The sequence below is a fragment of the Aptenodytes forsteri genome, unplaced genomic scaffold (genome assembly GCF_000699145.1).
Source record: "Aptenodytes forsteri isolate BGI_AS27 unplaced genomic scaffold, ASM69914v1 Scaffold297, whole genome shotgun sequence".
Classification (NCBI taxonomy): domain Eukaryota; kingdom Metazoa; phylum Chordata; class Aves; order Sphenisciformes; family Spheniscidae; genus Aptenodytes; species Aptenodytes forsteri.
The window spans coordinates 434,660-455,715 of NW_008796167.1; the positions used below are offsets into that span (position 1 = coordinate 434,660).

At 49.6% G+C, this 21,056-nt stretch overlaps 1 protein-coding gene across 1 annotated transcript in view; it reads left to right on the forward strand.

Annotated features, from left to right (window-relative positions):
* Window positions 1-19,725, forward strand: part of SRRM4 (serine/arginine repetitive matrix 4) — a 54,203-nt gene extending 34,478 nt beyond the window's left edge. The window contains exons 5-12 of the mRNA XM_009287539.1: window positions 302-328; window positions 4,150-4,242; window positions 5,270-5,432; window positions 14,499-14,836; window positions 16,438-16,650; window positions 16,924-17,034; window positions 18,703-18,849; window positions 19,467-19,725. Of these exons, the coding sequence (XP_009285814.1) occupies window positions 302-328; window positions 4,150-4,242; window positions 5,270-5,432; window positions 14,499-14,836; window positions 16,438-16,650; window positions 16,924-17,034; window positions 18,703-18,849; window positions 19,467-19,725 (1,351 nt within the window). The remainder of the gene's footprint in view (window positions 1-301; window positions 329-4,149; window positions 4,243-5,269; window positions 5,433-14,498; window positions 14,837-16,437; window positions 16,651-16,923; window positions 17,035-18,702; window positions 18,850-19,466) is intronic.
* Window positions 19,726-21,056: the final 1,331 nt, after the last annotated feature.

Consider the following 21,056-nt stretch of genomic DNA (forward strand, 5'->3'; position numbering starts at 1 on the left):
CAGCAGCAGAGAAAAGGGACCCACCAGGGACAGGGGATGTATCTGATCTCTACAGACTTGTTATCCTGAGGATCATATTCTCAATTATTTGCAGACTGTGATAGTCACTTCCACCACACCAGCATTTCTCAGCTACCCCCTTGCCAGCTGGCTAAAGGAGAGCCGAGGCCATTCTGCCCAGCTGGTACATGAGGACTTCTCACAGTGCTCAGTCTAATGCTGGGCCTAAACATATTGTCTCTGATTCAAATTTCCAATTTTGTGAGACCCTGTATTCAATGTACATATTTGTGTCTTGCAGGTTATCTTCAAAGAAGAGAAGACACAGGTAAGAGTTGAACAAGTGTGGGTGGTCCCTTAGAAATATGAGTTTAATGGTCTCTTCAAGATCTCACAAGGTTGATGTTCACTGGGTGGGGGCAGAAGACATTTTTCTTCTGTGTCTCCTTGTGGAATCTTCTTGGCTCCCCCCATTCCCTGTGAGTCTGGAGCTACCCTCTTCCTATTCAGCCTTATGCGTTCCTCAAACCCCACAGGAATCGGGTCTCCAGCCCAGCCTGTGCAATCAAGCACATAACTGGAAAAGACCTCTTGGTATAACCTAGCCCCTGGCAACCTCATCCATGTTGCATCCATCCTGCATCTTGAGTCTTCATTTCTCTTACGGTTTTATTTGCAAACAGTATGGCATCCCCCAGCAGTGCCCATCTTTGAAACATTCAGAGTCAGTGGCTTTCCAGGTGTGTACTGGAAGAACTCTCCTGATTCCAGTACATGTGTGTTACAGTATCAAGAAATATTCATTTTTTCTATGGGAAAATGCAAAGCCACCAGGATGGCTGATCCCTTTGAGGATCCTTTTTGGCCAAGCCCACAACCCAGATTTGTCAGCAGGCACTCAGACCCGCTGTGCTGCAGCAGAATCATTAATCCCTTTCATTTTTATTGCACGCTCTTGGGCAATCTAGCTGTAACATTGGCATGTGATTGTTCAGCTTTTTATCAGAACAGAAATCTCCGAATTAATTAGCCATTTCTTATTTAGTTCTTCAAGCCCTAAAAGTAAGAGAAAGGAAGAAAGAAAACACAAAAAACAGTAAGTAGTGATTCATGGTGTTCCCTGCCCTGCCTGTGCAGAGCTGTGGGGCTAGGAAGTGCTTGATGTGGTGGGTCCCCTGGAGCTAACACCGGCTGCACAGCCCTAAGCGATTCTCAGGATTATTTCGCAGCTAAAACGAGCAATTCTGGTTTTGCTGGAATGGAAAAGGGTTTGTAGAGGCTGGAGATCTTTCCTCTCCCTCTCTTTTGTGCCACCTCATTCAGTACTTTCTTTGTATCTCACAAGGATGTACAGTGTCTTGTTCATCCAGTCCTGAGCAGAGACTCCAGCTTTTCTGATGAGGGCAGCATGAGAAGATGAACTCAAATCTGTGGAGCGCAGTGCTCCACAGCCTCCACTGCCCAAATGGCAGGCTGGCACACTCTTACTGAGAAGGGCTTTAGCTCCTCCTTGTTTGCTGCTCTTGGAGGTTACAGGAGTAGGGGCTACTCAAGATATACAATACAACCAAATACCTGAATGCGAGCAGAAGGCAATGGGGATTAGGGAAGAGAAGGTATTGTCTGGAGGTGATGGAGGTTGCAAAAATCTGGGGTTGAGGTTCCCATCTGCCCTGGAGTGTTAGCAGAGAACAATCCTTGTCCTATGGGGCAGACAATCCAAGGGGTATGGTATAAAACGTGGTTCCTCAGGGCTGGAAGGAAGGCCTATAAGGCTTCTCTGTTTTTCACTTCCTTCTCTGTCTTCTCCTGGGAATTGCAACTTGTGGCTTCTCACCTGCTTTCAGAGCAAGGAAACAGTTCTGGGGCTGAACCTTGGGCACCAAACCCCTGGTTGGCTCTGCTTGGACTTGGGATACCCTGCTAGAGACAGAAACTGAGCTAGCAGACAGAAATTTGCTGGGTTTTTTGGTATTAGTAGGACCTGCTCTTTAATTCTTCCCAACACAACTTTTAGCTCTTAGGCAGAAAGGTGACAGAGGGACAACAACCCCTGACACCACCAGTGTCACCCCAGTACCCATTGGGACTGAAGAGATTGGGAATCCATGAGGTGCAGAGCATGTTGTGCTGCCTGCACAGGCCATCTCTATTGCAAGCAAAAAGCCCATCTCCTTTTCTCTATGATTTCTGCATGTTCAGTAGCACAGCCACCTTTTTTTTTTTTTTCCATAAACTGAGTTGCTATGCACCCAGAAATCTCAATGGTAAATTTCCACAAACTGAGCTGCTATGCACCCAGAAATCTCAATGGTAAAACTGAGGCTTCCTAGGTTATCAGTAAAAGCAGGCATCTCCCAAACCCAATGTAGCACTGGCCAGTACGTGGTAGCCTAACAGTGTGGTTAAAACAAAGATCAGATGCCTTGCTGGAGTGTACTGACCCAGGGAAATGAGCTGCTAGAATTGCTCTTTGGGGATAAACCAGCCAGGGTGTTTTAGCCTTCATCTTTCAGCTCACAAAACAGAGCTGAGCCACTCCTGGTTTCTGCAAACCTTCTTATTGCTCCTCGGCGTGGATCAGATAGATCCCATGAGCCAACTCAGATCAGGATTTTTGTAAAATCACACTGCTTTGGCTCATCTTTGTGTCGAGAAACTGGTTATCTAAATCACACAGGACCAGTTTTTCCTCCTGCAGAAAGGGAAAACTCTTAAACTGGAAGGACTGATGCAGAGGGTGAAGAGCAAACACGGGGATTTTCACACAAATCCACCATGTGAGGGAGAGATGTTCAGTGTTGCTGATTTCAGCTGTATGAAAATAAGAAAGGAGGATCCCAAAAAGTGACGTTTTTAATGTGAAAAGCATCAGAGAAAACAGCCCAGCAGAGTTCAAGCAATTGCCCTGGAGGTTGCCCTTTTGTCTTAAAGGAGATGCTGTTCTCAAGCAATTGATTTGCTGAGTTTTTATAGCAGCAAACTGCTAAATGTTGTCCAGGCAGGTTGTATTAGTGCTGTCAGTGACTGGCATAGTGTGGCCATGAAACCAGACTGTTCCCACCAGCTAACCCATCGTTAGTTTTACCTGCCGGCACAGCGATGCCAGCCTGAGCAGACGGCTACGCTACCAGATCTAAAATAACTGCTGTGGCGGGCCACGATGAGCGGGAATGGGCACAGAAGGTGACAGGTAGCCTGCCACCCACATCACCCTGCTGTCTGCGTGCAGGACTTCAGCTGTTGGTGTGGGCAACAACAGCCCTTCAGTAATAGGGCCAGGTAATCCATCAGTAATAGCCTGAATAGAGCAAAGGGAAGCGCAGCGGGGCATGGAACCTGGGTCCCTGCGCGTGGTTTGCTGGTAACTGTCCTGTGGCCCTGTCAGAAAAAGGAGCAGCAGTGACTGGACACCTAAAGAAGCCAGGTAAAATGGTCCTGCCCCTCAAGCAGGAGCTGTGCATAGCGCAGGCTGCAGTTAGGGAAGCTGTACTTCATATAGCAACCACAAGAGCTGCCCATAGGACTGGCTAGACTCTCCCCCCTAGAGAGTGTGGGGAAGGCTGGCTGTTACGGAGTACTGTATTTGGAGCCTGTCCTTCTGCATCTGTTCTTTAACAAGGAGCCTGCACTACAGAGAGGGTTAGAGCAAGAAATGGGAGGGTTGCAGCTTTGCGATGGGTTGCCTGGAGGGACAGTGTTCCCCCGAGGGTCAGCAATGGGAAGGTCCCAGGCTGTTCCCTGGTTGTCTTAGGGTAGGCTGCAGGATGAAGGGCAAGCAGATGAGCGGGCGAGCACATAGTTCTTTAAGGTCTTGAAAGCAGAAAAGATTGGTGCTGCCTGCTGCACTCCTGCATGCTAGTCCATAGATCTTCCTCCAGCAGGCTACAGAGCCAACCTAATAGCTTGTAGTTAAAATGCTAGCATAGATCTCAGTAAGATGGCTTGCCTTAACGTCAGTGTAGCTATGAAGGGATGGAGAATTTCTCATGCCTTGGTGTCCTGCACGTTTCACACACCAATCTCTCTGGTTTAAAACGCAGATCTCCTTTCTGATTTGAATGTTATTGACTTCAGTTTCCAGCTGCTGGCCCTTGCATCCCCCCAGTCTGCTAGCCTAACAGTGGTTTTCCTCTCTGCTTCTTAAAGCTCTCGTGGGCGCACCCGGAAATCTCATCACCATCGCCACCGCCACTCTCGCTCAGAGAGCTCCGACTCCCACTCCCCCAGCTGCCGAAGCAGGTAACGTCACCGCTCCCTGAGCTGGGTGTCCTGTGACGCTTCCCGGTGGGCTCAAGGACGTGATTGCAATAGCCTGTGTGACCCACAAACTCTGCAGAGCCACGTCCCATTCTGGTAGCAGCTATGTCACATACTGGGGGTTGAGCTTCTTGTGATCTGGCCATAGAAGGGTTGTAGCTCGGAGCAGTGGCTGCAGCTTTTCAGTCCAGCAGTCACTTCTAATCCCCATGGCTGATGATCAGCCCATGACAACTGATTCCAGCCTAGTCTCCCTTCCCCAGCCCCAGGGCTCTGTACTGCTGATGTCCCAGGAAACACTTAAACTTGGTCTTAGCAATGGAAATATATTTGCCCATGGCATTCTGTAGCCACTGTCTTTGACCTGATTAAAATCTCAGTCCTGTGGATGACAGATGCATCCTGAGGCCAGCCAAGTGGATGCTGGTGCTATACCCGGCATCACTGCAATAGCAAGTCACATAGTTTATACACATCATGAGTTTGTTTCATATTTTCTGAAAGCACTTGACTTTATGAACAAACCACCCCCACTCTCCCACTTCACTTCTCCTAACTATTGGGAATTTTCTTATGAAAAGCTGATGATCAGTGGGGGGAGGAAAGCAATCAGTAATTGGAGGGGTGCTCATGCAAGAGCAGAGCATGTCTTCTTGGAGGTGTATTACCATAGGGATATTCAAGGCTGGTGGCTCAAGGCAAGCCATGCTTTCACACATAAAATCATGAATTGGAGCTGAAATTCGAGGTTAAGGTCCAAAGCCTGGATGCAAAATATTTAAAAAAAAAAAAATAGAAAAGCAAAACACCCCTGAAAATATTTAAAAAAAAAATAGAAAAGCAAAACACCCCTTTTCTCTCCATCATGACTTCACAGAGCAGTCATGTGGAAGACCTTCTCCCGCACGCAATGGCCTAGCACAGAGCTGCCAAGGGTTTGTATGGACCTGGTAATGGGCACTTCTGCAATACCGAGGAATAACGGTTTGGCTGTTCATGTCTTCTGGAGGCACAGAGCCAGGTCTCGGGAGGAAGGGCGTAAAACACGGCGAAGACACTCCCGGCATCGCTCAAAGGTCATGGCAAAGCGAAGCTCCTCTGCAGAGGTTCAGGCCAGCCAAAAAGCCAGCCAAATCCTCCCACTGTACAGCTTCCTGTCTCCTAAGGAAGTAGTAAGTATTACACACTGTGCTTCTTTGCTTGAACTAGCCACAGGAATCTGGGCAAGAAATCTGACATGAAATTTTTATAACTCAATTATAGCGATGTTAGACAAAGTTGGTTAAAACTGTATTATTTATTAATGGTGCTGTTCTCCAATGTATTTAAAGTCATTCCTTCCTTCAGCACTTTCACACCAAGGGTGGGGCTGGAGAGGGGAAAAATTTGCAAAGGCTCTAGCCTATGAATACTGAATTGAGGACATTTAACAAAAAAAAGTGGCCTCCAGCAATGATATTTTACAGGGAAGTGTTTGTTATGCAGTCTTTGCTCAGCTGGATGTGAACTTAATTCACCGGTCTTCATGTCCAAAAGTTTAGTCCTTCAGGGGAAGAAAGGGAATCAAACATATATAAAAGAAATATTTACATTTAATGAGTTGGTGATTATTGGCAGGGGATGTTTCTGACTATCAGGATCCTTCTAGGATCACTGTTGCTCTGGACTGACAAGCCCAGGGGCCAAATTTGGAACTGATGAGCAGCTCTCGTTGATGCTAATGGGAACTGCATGTGCAGCCGAGGGTAAAATCAGGCTCAGTGCCTTGGGATGTTTTTTCCATATACATGGAAAGAGATGATATAATACATGCTTTAGAATTGAGGGAGCAAGAGATAGAGAGAAATATTAGATACTGATTGATATGAAGTCTTCCTTTTCCCGTGGCACGATTCCCCTTTGTTCCCAGTAGCTGCAAAGCAGAGGTGTGATCACGGTGTTAGTATCTGATAGGCATTCTGGAGAGATAAATTGCTACATAGGACTCAAGGTAGTGCAGAATCTACCTGGTACTTGTGTGTGTGGATGTGTAATGTTAGAGGTGTCTTGAGTACAGAGTCTTCCAAGCCCCAAAATGGTATACAATGGGGAACTGATTTTCTCCGTTAGGCCCAGTCATCAACTGGAAATAGCTCAGCCATACGCAGTAGCTACATCAGATATGAGAGAGAGAGTGCCAGCAAGAGGAGAGACTTTATCCGCTCACCCGCACAGACACTGTTCCGATCAAAATACACAGAGATTATATGTGGGCACAGACAGGCACAAGCTGTCTCTCAGAATTATAGATATGCATATTTGCTGTCGTCATATACATCTCCTGAGTGTGTAGTGCACAGTGAGTCATTGCTTATAAAACCATATAAGGTAGAGTGTGAATAGCAGAACCTGCACACCACGCTTAGAGGCATGTGTGTGTGCACATGCAAGCTATGAAGCTTTTATTGCCGTGAGCCTGGGGTGTTGCCCTCTGTCAACTTAGGAAGGTAGGAATGAGTTAAGAGCTCCTCCCAAAAATCAACCGGCCAAAGACTGCATCGTGTCACCAGGGCTTTTTTTTCTGTTGTTCGAGCTGCATATTTTACATAAATGTCTTCAAGTCTAAGCCTGGTTTTTAATTGGTACTAGGTTTCCTCTCTCTGAAGCCAGGCTCCCTGAGTCCTGTGAGGCCGACTGCCAGCTGTTCTGTTCCCTGAGCAAGAGTAAACTCTAATTTAAAATTGTAAAAGCTTTAAAATGAGCTAAACTCAAGCATGCTGCACTCCCCTTTCCACTTGCTTCACTCGGGGTAAATGAGCACACAAGCTGCAGGGCAGGGAAAATCAGAGCTTTATAGTGATAGATGCAAAGTAAAAGTCATCAGGCCCCTGCTGTATTCTTTCTAGTAAGGGTTAACAACACAGGCAAATATTTCAATGACTAAAAGGCATCAGTACCTTTACTATGCAACCCACTAGTGCCCTTTTGTTCCTAAAAAGAAGTACGCTCTCTTGGGACATCATTCAAGAGTACATTTAAGCACTTGTTTAAATTGAAGCCCCCGGTTAAGTGCTGCCCCTGAAATTTTTCTGAATAAGGTCATTAAATATCATGTACTCAAAACTGGCAAAGGAAAAATGGAATGGGAACTTTTAGTCTCATTTATTAATGACTATACACAACTCTGATGCCTTTCCTTTTTGTGAGTTAAAAGGTTGCTCTATAAATAAGCTTAGTTCTGTCAGAATCTGCTTTGAGAGCAGCCTGGATGCGTTATGAAATGAAAACGTGCTCTTGAGGAAAATGTTGATCGCATATCAAAAGTAAATTACTGGAAAAGAAAAGATTTTGTGGAAAATTCCAGAACTGGGATTAAAAAATGCCATGTTTCAGTCCTCTATGGGGGTTGGTGTGTGACACTCCCTTCCCTCTGGCCTGGGCTTCCAAGCCAAACCATCCTTACCTGGGGAGATGCATTGTCATATCTCCAAAGGAAAGGGATTGTCCAGGGAGGATCCCAACATGCAGAAGAGACACAGAGAGACAATACACAAACTCCCATGAGGTAATGCTATAGCACTTCCAAATCAAAGATTTTGCTTTTTAAACCAATTTTTATTCTATATTCTTTTTCTTCTGAAAATTTGAAGCATTTTGTGGTAAATTCTGCCATTCCCCTCCCCTTGGCTTTGTTTTCCTTCCTTTCTACTGGAACAACCACAATTTCTAACTCAGTCTACCTCTAATTTGAGGGATAAAGCATACAAAATAATGCTCTGCCCATGCATCTACCTTGCTGCTTCTTTCCCTCGTCTTTATGCATAAGTTGATGCACGCACACATGCACACGCATGCAGAAACACCCCAAAGTTCCTTGCTACTTTTTTCTTTTTGGCAGTGAATTTCCAAGCTTCTCCCTCTCATTCTCCCTTTAATCCCTTGCAGCTGCAATAGCCACCTATTGAGAATAGGATTGTGGGTCTGCACCTCAGCATGCAGAGAAACTGTGGGTAATATGCAGCATCCGTTTTTGAACAGAATACCCCTAACCTGCTGCAGACGCTTTATTCCACACTGATACAGATGTATTACATGCCACTGCGCTTTCAGTTGAGCGGTGCAATATAAATACCTGCAGGGTATGAATCTAATTGCCTTTGTTGTACCTGATGAAGATAACTGCATGCTGCATACACTTTCCTTGCCAGCTCCTTTACTTCCACTGAAACTCGTTTACGATGTCACAAATTAGCATAGGCTTGAGCCAGATTTTCCGTGAGGCTCAGTGGGGTACAGTTGTTCTTAATGGCGCTGTTTGTCTTTGTGCTCATGCGTCTGCAGAAAGGTAGAAGTGAGGAGGTGCTGTGCAGGGGCTGGGACAGCATGTGCAGGGGGGAACCTTGTAGCAGATCTGTGTATTGGCTTGCTGTTGCTCTCTGTTTTCTAGCCTGGGTTTTGATTTACATAGGAAAAGCTATTCTTTTAACTGTTAGGCAGCATGTTTCTGACAACAAACAGGGCCCTTGAAGAGCAGAAAGGCAAAGCCTTCCATAAATATGGAAGTCGTTCTCTTTTTCCTTTTCCTTTTCTCCCCTCCCAGCCAGGGGACTGAGGTTACCCCTGGTTACTGTCTAACAAATTTGCAGCTCAGCGCTGGGACCACAGGAAGACCAGTAGCCCAGGGTGAAGGAGGGATGCCTGCAGCCATGGGAGGGCCGTGCTGTAGACCGGGTACCAAAGGAGGCGGTGGAAGGCAAACCATTGCTCCAAAGCAGTGCCAGCCTGGCCTGAGCCAAGCCGGGGACAGCCTGGCCTGTGTCACGTGACACTGGCTGCACCCCAGCAGGCTGAAAAGATCTTTGCAAAGGAACAAACCTTTCCCTGGCATTCTCAGGAATTTACCCTAGCAATGGACCTGTGAGACAGGCTGCTCAGCAGTGTTGCCATCCAGCCCCAAATAACCCAAGCTCTGACCTTGCAGGGACAGTTGTGTCATTGCCTCCATGCTCCTGGACTTAGCTTAGCCCTTGTGGTAGAAAGCGCCTCACCCCGAACTCTCCATCTAGCAAAAAAAGGATGTTTTCCACTTAATATTCCTTGAGTCAGGGATTCATAATGGTGCAAAAAGGGGTTATATCGTACTCCTACAGCACTGCTGTTTTTTGTACTCCCTTAATAAGAGGTTGGCTTTTCAGCTGGGGTAAATCGTCAGCAGAGGTGAGCCCATTTCCCCAGGCAAAGGCCTCCCCCCAGCCCCCTGCTCTGGAAGATGGATGTACCCCAGGCCAGGCACACAGCCTTGTTCCCCTGAGCAGCCGCTCTCGGCAGGTGCTGTTCCCCGTGCTGGCGGCTCCTCAGCAGATGTCTGCCGGGCCCTTGCCGAGAGCAAGGCTTGCCAGGGTCATTGACGCAAGTTTTTTTTTTTTACTCCTTTCATTATTACAATGCATAGAAAAAGAGAGAAAGGGAGACATTATGCACCTCTGAAAAAGAAATTAACTCCACTTTGAAGTGGGTTGCAAAACAAGAGGAAAAAGACCCAAGAAAGAAATCCTCCAACTGTAAGTGAGGCTGTGCCATGCTGCTCGTTGATGGGTCTCAGTCCCCTTATGGCTGAGAAAATGTATAGTCATCTCTTGCCTCAGGGCTGTTTGCAGCACAGTAAATGGACTTGTTCAGTTTAATTGGAAGACGAGTAGTGATTGTATTTTTGTAACCTATTAGACTGCACTGCCTCTTGGTCTAGGATTGCACTCAAAATTATAGTCTGGAGTATGGGTGAGGGCCTCATTTCTACTCCCCCTTCATCTTGATTAAATAATGACTTGAAACAAAAAATCCAATAAATATATATCTTGGGTTCCCTTGAGGGCAGCAGTAGGTCCCCTGCTGAAAGCTGGAGGAAGCAAAGTTCACTGAGATTATTTAATTACTTATTAGAGAGGGGGAAAAAAATCCAAATGTTCGCATAGAGAAAATTAGATTCGTGAAAGAGCAGACTCTTTTAAGACACCCTAGAAAAATAAAAAGCCATTAGAATTCAATTGAGCTCCGCACAGTGTTTTCAGATGTGGCGCTCGGTTTCCATCTTGTGTGGCTGGCATGCCTTCCAGAAGCAGTAAAATGGGACCTGAAGCAAAGCCAAGGTCATCAGATGATAGGGAATTTGCTCAAGCAGACAGGCAAGTCGAGCACCTTGAGACTTGTCCTGGCTCCTGCTGCGGGACAGAAATCTCCCCCGGAGCCTGCAGGAAGCTACTGGCTACAGCCTGGTGCCCCAAGATGGTGGGGCTGGAAAGCTGCTGTGTCCCCACTGGCACCTGCCTTGCCTCAGCCAGACCCTCCAGCCCTCACAAGGACTGTGGGGTCCATATTTCACTGATATCCACATGTTGCCTCTTCCCAGAGTGCTACTACTACTACCATAGATGTTGAGCTACAGAGGAGCTTGTTGATCCCCAGACATTTGATAGATTTTGTGATGTGCTGACAACAGTTGCTACTTTGAAGGTAAGGCTTCAGCGAAGGCAAAGCAAAAGCATGCATCCTAGGTCCCAGAGGCAGTCTTAAAAGCTGGTTTAGAAATGCCAAGAAACTGCTGTATTTCTTGGCAGAAATAAAGGCCTTTTGGTTTAGACTGGGAGGGAACAGAAGCAAGGTGTTTGGGCGTGCGATGCTGGGGTCAGTGTCCCTCGGAGCAGCCCCGTGCCCGCTCCAGGCCTTTCCTACCTCCGTAGCCAGGGAGTACTTCATGTGGTGGTTCTATGCCTGTAAATGAAAGGTGGTCAAAAGCTGGTTGTCTCTTGGTAAGGGTTCAGATCGAATGCAAACCATAACCCATCTTTTAAAAAAAAAAAATCTGGTGCCGTATTTGAAAGTGCAATCCTGTATCTTCTGGGATGTGGCTGGGGAAAGCACAATAGCAAGGAGGCCAGTTCTCTCGGGGCTCTGGATGTGGCATCAGGTTTTCAGAAAGAATTAGTGAAAAACAGAGCTGGATACCTGTCACTCTTATGCTGCTTTGACATTCCAATTTCGAGTAAACAAGGACTGGTAGAGAAGTGCTAGAGCTGAGAATCATAGAATCATAGAATCATTGAGGTTGGAAAAGACCTCTAAGATAATTGAGTCCAACCGTCGACCCAACACCACCACCCACTAAACCATGTCCCTAAGTGCCTCATCTACTCGTCTTTTAAATACCTCCAGGGACGGTGACTCAACCACTTCCCTGGGCAGCCTGTTCCAATGCTTAACCACTCTTTCAGTAAAGACATTTTTCCACACGTCCAATCTAAACCTCCCCTGGCACAACTTGAGGCCGTTTCCTCTCGTTCTATCGCTTGTTACTTGGGAGAAGAGACCGACCCCCACCTCGCTACAACCTCCTTTCAGGGAGTTGTAGAGAGCGATGAGGTCTCCCCTCAGCCTCCTTTTCTCCAGGCTAAACAACCCCAGTTCCCTCAGCCGCTCCTCATCAGACTTGTTCTCCAGACCCCTCACCAGCCTCGTTGCCCTTCTCTGGACACGCTCCAGCACCTCAACGTCCTTCTTGTAGTGAGGGGCCCAAAACTGACCACAGTATTCGAGGTGCGGCCTCACCAGTGCCGAGTACAGGGGGACAATCACTTCCCTAGTGAAGTAGCAAGGACCAGTACCAGATGCTGAAATAAGGAATTGCAATGTGTGTCGCCACTCATTCCTAGTTGGGAACATTTGGGAAACATTTCTGCTCTGTCCAGGGCTTCTGTGTTGAAGGTGCAAGCTGGCTAGTGAAGAAGGATCACTTCATTTCCCACGTCTGCTGCTGGGGCTCCCCATGCCTCCGAGTTAGGACTGAGCATGGCTTAGAAGTTAGTATGGGGTGGGCATGGGGGAGTCCCAAACTCCAGTATGGATTTGCTGGAATGAACTCATTCCTGTCCCTCTGTCCCTTATCCCAGAAACAGTAACGCCTCTCTCTGGCAACACAGGAAGCACTTGGAGATCCTCCAACTCCAGGTGTTTTCAGAGGGTGAGGATGTTGTGGGCAGTCATTCTGCGGACTGTGTGCTCTCCGCTGAGAGCCGCTCTGTGTGTTGGCAGCTCCACTCTGGTTTCAGTCGCTGCTGGTTCAGCACATGCGTCTGAGTGAGCTGCCCCTGTCCCAGTTAGCACCTCTTGAACTAGGTCAAGAGCAACACCCACACACCCCCCCCCAGGGACGCAGATCAGATGCCACCAGCAGGGGGGTGGATGTGAAGACACCATCTGATGGGATGAAGGAGCTCCATGTAAACAGTGACACAGGCTGGGTCTGTAGCCCCTCTGTGGATGAGAAAGAGCCCTGTCCCCGTGCCGGCCGGTCCAGGGCTAAGCTCTCTGAAGGGACTGGCCCTGGCCCTGCTGTGTGACAACTGATCCAGGTCTCCTCTGCTCCCTGAGATATTGCCAACATTGCAGTGTGGTTTTCTGTGCTCAGAATACCCCAGATTTGTGAGGGCATGGCCCAGGTCCCCAGTGTGGAGAGTGTGGCATAGAGGGAGGGCATTGTGTGTCCCAGAGCATGGCGTGAAGACGTGTGCAGGTGTTTGAGAGAGCATGGCTTGCTGGGAACATGTTGGAGGACTATCCTGAGCTGGGGGGACCCTGAACCAAACCTTATGGGTGGGAACGAGAAGAGAAGAGCAGAGCATCTGAGTGAAAGAGGAGGAGGCCACACAAGAGTGCAGACGTGCTGTGTCCACGTTTGGCCCTAATTTTCACCCTGTTGCAAGGCCTAGACGGTAGCACTAACATAGCCTTGCTCCCAGTGCTGGTACATTTCTGCACTTGCTCAGGCAAATGCCAGTGGAGTTAAAACTGAACTATAAAATACGCAAATGATGTAAATCCCCTTGGTGGTGCTCAGGGTCCCAGACAACAGCCCTGCCCAGGGCAGTCTATGGGGGTTTGGGGTCCTTGCTGACCCCGTTGGGTTCAGCAACCCACCAAAACCCAGCCGGGGTATGGTGGAACCCCCATGCAGAGGCTGGCAGAAGCAGGGCTGTCGTCCCCTTCCCCATAGGTCTCCAGTGCAGCACAGGGGGGGATATTTTTCCTCTTCTACTTTTTTTTTTTTTTTACTTCTTACCTCACTTGTGTTCCCTTTGTCACTTCCATGAAACCCAAGGGGATTTAGTGCAAGCTGCAACTTTTCAGCACAAGCGATTGGCTTCCAGGAACGGGCTGGATGGCCTCATTTAAAGCAGAAGGAAACAAAAATGAATAATAAGTGAGACAAGCAAGCAGACAAAAAGCAGTCATGACATTTGCATAGAGGAGGCCAGCGAACAGTTGGCAGTGTGGATTGAAGAGAGGGTTTATGTTTTTTTCATGTAATTTGAGACTCTAATGATGGACTTATGTTGCCCGCTCTTCCTTTTTTCTTACACCTTACCTACTAAAGGAGGAGTTCTTGATGGGTAAGTGGATGCTATCCGCAAGACACCAGGGAATTTATTAGAGGTCACTCGAGCGCATTAGCTATATCTTCTTCAGGGGGAAAAAAAGCACACAAAGAAGTATCTGTATACCTTTTATTTCCAGAGGGATTTTTCTTTTTTCCCCTCCCCCTTCCTTTTTTCTTTTTTCCTTTTTTTTTTTAGTTTCAAAGTGGTAAGCTTGTTTATTTGCCAGTTTTTACTTTGTACGGAAGCCCTTAATTTGATTTGACTTGATTTTTTCTTTGCTTATTTTAGTGACATTCATTCAGCCTCTTTATTAAGGAAGCTTTAAAAATTCACTCATTTAAGATTTTGTTTAATTTTTGTTTTCTTTCCAAAGACTATGTAGGGTTTTTTATATGTATATACCCATTTCTTTTAATTTTTTTTTTCTCCCCCTCTTTAAGGTTAAATAAGGGCTTTGTCCTCTGTTACACCTTTTTTTATTTAGTTATTTTGATTCTTTGGTTGCCCGTTTACTTTGTTGAACTCTTTTGTTTAACATGAATCGCATGCTGATACTCTTTGCATGATCTCTAAATCTTCCCATTATCATAGCAGGGGGAAAAGAAGTTTCTTCTTACTGTGGATTTCTTTCAGGGATATGTGCTTTTGTTTTCTTCTCCTCTTTCTTCTTTTTCTTTCTTACTTTGTTTCTTTCCTTTCCTTTTGTTTCAGTGCATCATGATGGTAAAATTTCTGGGTTTATTTAAGAAAAAAAAAACAACAAAGTAAAACCAAAAACAACCCCCCAAAAACCATTCAAACAATGCCAAATGGCTTTTTTGCTTTCAGATCTCTCAGTCAGGGTCTTCTGCTGACCTCTTTACCAAAACAGACAGCCCGCCTGGTAACCTAGCCAGCCAGAATGGAGAGTATCATGAATATGACTCAGGAAACGATACTTCCTCCCCTCCCTCCACTCAAACGAGCTCATCCAGGTCAAAGGACAGCCAGGAGAAAAGAAGTCTAGTCCATGATGGCTTTGGCCATGCCTTCTCGTCCGGGAAGCCCAAACTGGCCAACAGCGATAACAGCTCTGATTCAGGAAATTCCTTCACCAGTTGCTTTTCCCAGACCAAGGGAACAGCTTTGGAAAATCTGTCTCCAGATGCCCAGGGACAAGACCGAAGGTCAGTGATTACCAGTAGCTGCTGCTGGCAGCCAAATACCTGGTACGTTGTTGCTCTGTATCTCCTGCCTGCTCGCCAGTTGCAGTGGTGAGCTGGCAGGGAGGTTTTTGTGGTCTGAAGGCAGTTAGATATAAATCAGACCCACGGTCTTGCCAGTCTGGAGTCCAGAACCCAGCAATGACCAATACTGTAGCCTGAGGAGGAAGATGAAAACCCAGCCATCACGCCCCCGGGCATTGCCTGTGCCTGCTCTTCTGGCATTAATGTGGCTAATGCAGGGTTTGGCCCTGGGTCGAGCTGTGTCCTGAACACATCCCTGCTCAGTTGGACGTGACAAAGACAGTCACTGGCCTTTCTAGGCTAAATCTGAAAGGTGCATTGGGGTTGCTGTGCTAATTCTCCCCCTCTGATTACTGCGGGGAAGGGAAGCAGGGTTCATTTTCACTAAAACCATTACGGGCTGTTCTTTCACCTGTCCAATGAGTCAAATCCAGCCTCCCCTTCCCAGCTCATTCAGGACTGGTCCTGGGTGACAAGATAGCCTCTTCTACAGATGGGGAGCACAGGGAGGGCCAAGTACGTCACTGGCTGCAGGATAACAGCAGCAGCTCTGTGCACTGGGGCCACGGGGCATCAGAGCAGGGGGCAGGAGTCAAACCACCATCCAGTGCCGCAGGCCATCATCAGGAGAGGGGAGGAGATGCCAGCCTCCATCACCGCCTCCCATTCCTGGGGGTTTGCCAGGTGTTGTTGGGAATGAAGGCACTGAAGCGCGGTGGCTGGTACCCAAGGCTATGCTCAGGCAGTGGTGTTAGGGAGCTCTTCCAGCTCAGGCCCTTGGGTCTTAAAGGCTGAAAGTTAGAGCCAGGATGTGGTCTGGGGGTGGGAGCACTGAATGAGAGATGAGAGGGAGCCAGGAGAATTGGTGTTAGGAAGAACAAACCCTCTATTTTTCAGTCAGAGGGTAAAATTTTAGGGCTGTTTGTATTTTTCACATTGTGACTCCAGTGGGATAACTGTGCCTTCACATGGGTGGAGCTGGGATTGCAGCTGGCCCTGGCTGTTGGGAGGCTGCTTCGCTGCTGGGCTCTAACCCCAGTTCATACCCAGGGCACTTCTGGAAGCGGAGGAATTCACGCAGCGCTGTCCAAAGGCAGCAGGATGTGCCCGCTCATGCTGCTCCACAGCCAGGCTGGAGCACAGGCCCTTGCCCTGCCATGCTCTGGCTTTCCCTTGCTCCAGCATTTCTCACCTCGCTCCCTCCCCAGGACCTGCACCGCTCACTGGCCTGACCCAGGCTCTGCCAACCAGACACCTTTGGTGTGCTGGGCACGGGGCAGAAGAGCTGCCCCTCACACCACCTGAGACCTCTTCCACAGCCCTTCTCTGGCACAGCCTGGAGGGTGAGCTTTTGGGCTCTGACCCACACACACGGGGCCTCCTGCAACAGCAGCCTGGGGAGCCGGGAGGTCTTTTTTTATCCCCAGCTGGGGAATGGGAGGATGGGAGTACTTGTTGGCTGGAGCGTGGTGCTCCCCTCAGCCAGGGACCAGTCCCAGTTCAGCCACAGCTTCAATGACTGTCCAAATATATATTCACAGAGGGTGCCTGTCCTTGTGTCTCACCTGTTCGGAGGAGAAGAAGCGAAACTTCCTCCCGTCCCCAACCCACAGCTCCCCGCTGAGGCCGTGCTCCCGCAGTGAGTCGTACACCAGCACAGGCAGATCCTCCCCCGGCTCCAGCCGCTCCAGCTCCTCACACCACAAGGCCTCTCCCAGGTACTCCCGAAGCAAGTCCTGCTCTTCAGGAAAGAGGTAAGGCCAGCTAAAACGGCTGTCTCTGTGACCCCGGGCAATGTCTAATTCTTGCAGGCTGGCAGGCTCCTTGCAGGGGGAGGTGTAAGAGTTTGAGGGGTGCCTAGGGATCCACATGGCTTGGGGTGAACTGGCCACACAGAGCTGAGCCGAGACCCTGAAGTATGGGGCATCTCTCTATGGGCTCTCCCCATGAGCCCAGATTCGGAGGAATTTGGTACAGCCTCACCTTCCAGTGTCTTTAACTCTTTTATGGTTCTTGCCTATCCTCAGGTCATCTTCACGCTCCCCCAGCTATTCCTCCAAATCCTGCAAAAAAAGTCCTGGGAGCAGGAGTTCAAGGTCTCGTCGGAGCCCCAGTTACTCCCGCTACAGCCCTAGCAGGTACAACTGTCTCCTCATGTGATATCTACTGCCTCACACTTTCCCACTGCCTGCATCATTTGTTTGGACTCCAGCACACTTGCTGGCTCCTGCCAGCCCCAAACCGCTCCCTCAGCTTCCTCACTGGGTGCTTTAGTCCTCAGCACTGGGGTGAGAGGGAGCAGGGGGACACAGAGTAGGGCATATGGCAGTATGTTACGTTGGCCCTCAGTCAGTGGAAATTCCTCACCATCTGTTGCCCCAGAGCTGGTGCTGGTTGCAGAGGGAAGAGCCCAGAGATGAGCCTTTCACTTTCTGTGGGAAAAGTGGATTTCCTATAGCCAAGGACTGCCCTGCGTTGATTCAGGAGAATTTCACACAAAGCACTTTTGGGGGTAGGTTGCTGGGAAGGAGACCTGGTTTATCCCTGGAATTGAAGCATCATGGTATCTCACACTCAGAGCGTGTGGCAGGTGAAGTGGCTGTTCTTCCTCTCTGAGCCCTTGTGGGGGACACGCTATGCAGCTGAGAGTGCACAGATGGCTGCTCGGTGGTGTTTTCCAGGGCCTCATGCGAGTAGGAGATGCCTCATAGGAAAACCTGGGGAGTGCCCCTCTCTATCATGCTGGTGTAAACAGTGGGCAGAGCATTAGGCTCCAGTTGGATCTGTCCACAGCCTTCATTTCTCGAGGAGCCCACGCCAGCCAGCAGCCCCTGCAGCAGGGCTGCAGCCCTTGTCAGAGAGGGATCTTAGTGCAGCAGGGAAAGACACTCCGCTTTTCAGAGTTGTGGCTCTGCCAAAGAGTTGTCAGGCCCTGGGAAGTGTCCCTGCTGCGTGGGCAGATGCCGGGTACCCTCGTGCTGGCACTCACACAGTCTTGCAGAGGGAAACACAGTCCAGGCAACTCTACTCCCTCCACATGTCATAGAAAACACATATCTCACAGCTCAGCCCTAGGGATGCCTTTGGGCAGGTTTTTCTGGTAACTTCTCTGCTGCTGTGAACATTTTGCACCCTTGAAGTGTTACATTCCCAGGGTCTGATTCTTGCAGGCTGTGACAATCTCTGCACTGGTGTAGGAGAACACTTCCTGCATGCAAGGATCAGGCCCTTGACCTGTAACTTGCTGCTTTGCAGATGGCATTGAGGAGGGTGTATGAAGTCAGCTATACTCCACAGAAGGGCCTGTGCTGACGTGTAAGGGAATTTAACAAAAGAGAAAACCATAGCAACACCGGCACTCCTGGTGAGCCATGCAGAGCTGCACAGCCCTGCAGGGATTCTGGGGGCCCTCCGCTCACGTGGGGCCTCCTGGCAGGGTTGTTCTCGCCTGCTTCTGCAGCACAGCCAGCAAGAGCAATTTTAGTACAGCTAAATACCGAGTGCATCCACAGACACAGGTACATGGAAGCCATCTTAGTTTGGCAGCGCAGGGCCACCAGGAGAGACTGCTGAAACCCCCAGACACAATTAGTGGGTGTCCATCTGTCCAGCCAGATGAGTGTCTCTTTGTCCAGCTAAGTGAGTGTGCGCAGGGCTGATGCCACCAGAGCACTTTGCTTAGAGTGGTCCCTTTTAGAGCTGAGCATCCTCCGCTCATCTGTGCCTTCATGGGTCACTGCCTCCACATCCAAAACCCACCCCACAAAAACCCAGCAGTGACAGTTTCCAATCTGTGCCTTCCCCAGAGACCGTGAGCGAGAGCACAAGTACGGCTCCAGTGAGAAGGAGTCACACAGGCAGCGTGACCGCCGGCGGCGGCAACGGTCGTATTCACCCCTAAGGAAACGCAGGAGAGACTCTCCCAGCCACCTCGAAGCTCGGCGCATCACGAGGTAAGGGGATGCTTACCATCGTTTGGAGACAGGCTCAGCTGGCACTCCTCGGGGACACATGGGCTGTCCTTGGGTCCCAGCCCTTGCCAGCGGAGGCTTCTCCAGGAGGAGACCGGTTTCCCTGAGCCTGAAGCAGGCCCTTCCACCCCTCCTAGAGCTTAGGGATTTCCAGCTAGAGGCAGAGGGAGGATGGGGGGGGTCTCATTTACAACAGCTGACAAAAAAAGGCAGACGAAGTCAGAGCAGGGACTCACCTGTCAGGTGCCAGGAGCATCCCCCCACAGGCTTTTTGTTTCACCCTCTCCTGTGGTAGATGTCCCACACTGTAGAGAGAGTCAAATACTGACTCTAACCTTCATGCTGTGAGGGCTCTTTGGGACAACATCAAGCAGAGCCCAGCCTCAGACTTGGTGCTTGGAACATTCTTCAGGGCCGTGGGGGTGGGTGGTTTGAATCCCAAGGCCTGTCAGCTACCTGATCTCATCCTTTTTTTCTATTAAACACACACAATCATGTTTTTGGGGAGTGTTGTACAGAGTAAACAGTGCTTTTTGGAGATTTTTGGCAGTAAGTTCATCCTTGTGTTGCTGGTAACCCACGTCTCTCTGTCCCCACAGTGCCCGCAAACGCCCCATCCCCTACTACCGTCCCAGTCCCTCCTCCTCCAGCAGCGCCAGCAGCTATTCCTCCTGGTACAGCAGCTTTAGCCGCTCCCGGAGCAGGAGCTACTCCAGCTACCGGACAAGCCGGAGCCGAAGCTGGAGCAGCAGCAGCGCCGAGGGCAGGAGCCGCAGCCGGAGTTCGGGCCCCAGGAGCAGCCGCAGCAGGAGCAGGAGCTATGACTCAGGAGGCAGCTCCGACAGCCTGCGTCGCTAGGGAGTGCTGCCAATGGCTCGCATGCCGGCATCGTTTCCAAATTCCTGGCATTCTCCGCTTCCTTCCCACCTACCTGGCCATTGATAGCAATCATTCCCAATACTGATGTGGTGGCAGTGCTGGGTTCCCCTTTCCCAGTTCGGAGTAAGAGCCCTCGGGCACCCGGTGCAGTCCCTCTGCCACCTCACGGAGTGGGTGGATCAGTCCCAGCTCCTCAGGCCAGGGCTGGAAGAAGGGTTGGTGCTTTACAGAGGGTCTGTCGCGAGAGACCTGCTCCATCCTCCCCGATGTCCCTGTCTCCCCATGGCTGCTGCTCTCCAAAGCACTACCAACTGGTCCAAAGGAAAGAGTTCAGCTCCTTGCTCTTCTGCCAAACCAGGAACCAGCAAATTAATTTCTGTTGGAGGGAGAGACCCAGTTAGGGAGGAATTTGCTGGGAAGCTTTGATGATGAGTGGGGGTGACCTGACCTGTCCCCGCCAAGGCAAATATCAGGTCCCTTGGGTCTCTCCTCCAGAGTTTCTGCCCACTCTGCAGCAGGCCTCTGCCATAAGAGAATATTTATTTATTGCTGGTCAGCCAGTCCCTGATATAAATAGAAGGCTAGAAATCCCCCCTGATGTAATTCCTGGGGAAAAAAAGGCCATTCCCCCTCTTTCTCCTGCCCTTTCCTACCAGGTATGCATCATCTTTTGCAGGGTTGTGTTATCCCCCCCAGCACTGTGACTTGTTTGCAAACAAACTCCTGAGATCTGAAGCAGACATGGGGCCAGTGGGTTACATGGGAGAGGGGAGCTGGTGCCACGCTGTGCTCCGAGGGCCAGGCCATGGCGTGGGAGATGGGGGCCGTGGGGTTCCCTTCTCAGAGGAACCCTCTTGCAGTTTGGGTTTAGGTTTTTCTAAAGGGAGCCTTGCCCTTGGAGTGCAATGCTGGTGCGTCTGTAAGGAGATATGGAGAGCGCCTAGCTGTGGGGTGTAGTGAGAGCACACGGGGTTGAAAGGGCATTGCATGACCCAGGGGACCCCAGTTCCCCTTCCTCATAACAGGCAGCAATTTTAAGCAGTGCCAGGAGGATTTCAGGAAATCATTTCTCCTTGAGACCCTCAGGCTCCCCTGAGGCAGGCTTAGCAGCCACAGCAGCCCCATCGCAGGGCCCGTGCCAAGCTGCAGGAGGATGCACTCGTGCCCCAGTTTGTCGCTGGGAGGACGGAGCGGTGCAGGGGGACAGAAAGGGCCCCCCACTAATTGCCTGTTTTTCCAAGGAGCCGCAGGCAGCGGCAGGGGGGGCCCGCGCGGCCGGGGGGGGCCTGGGGCGGGGGGGTTGGTTGCCG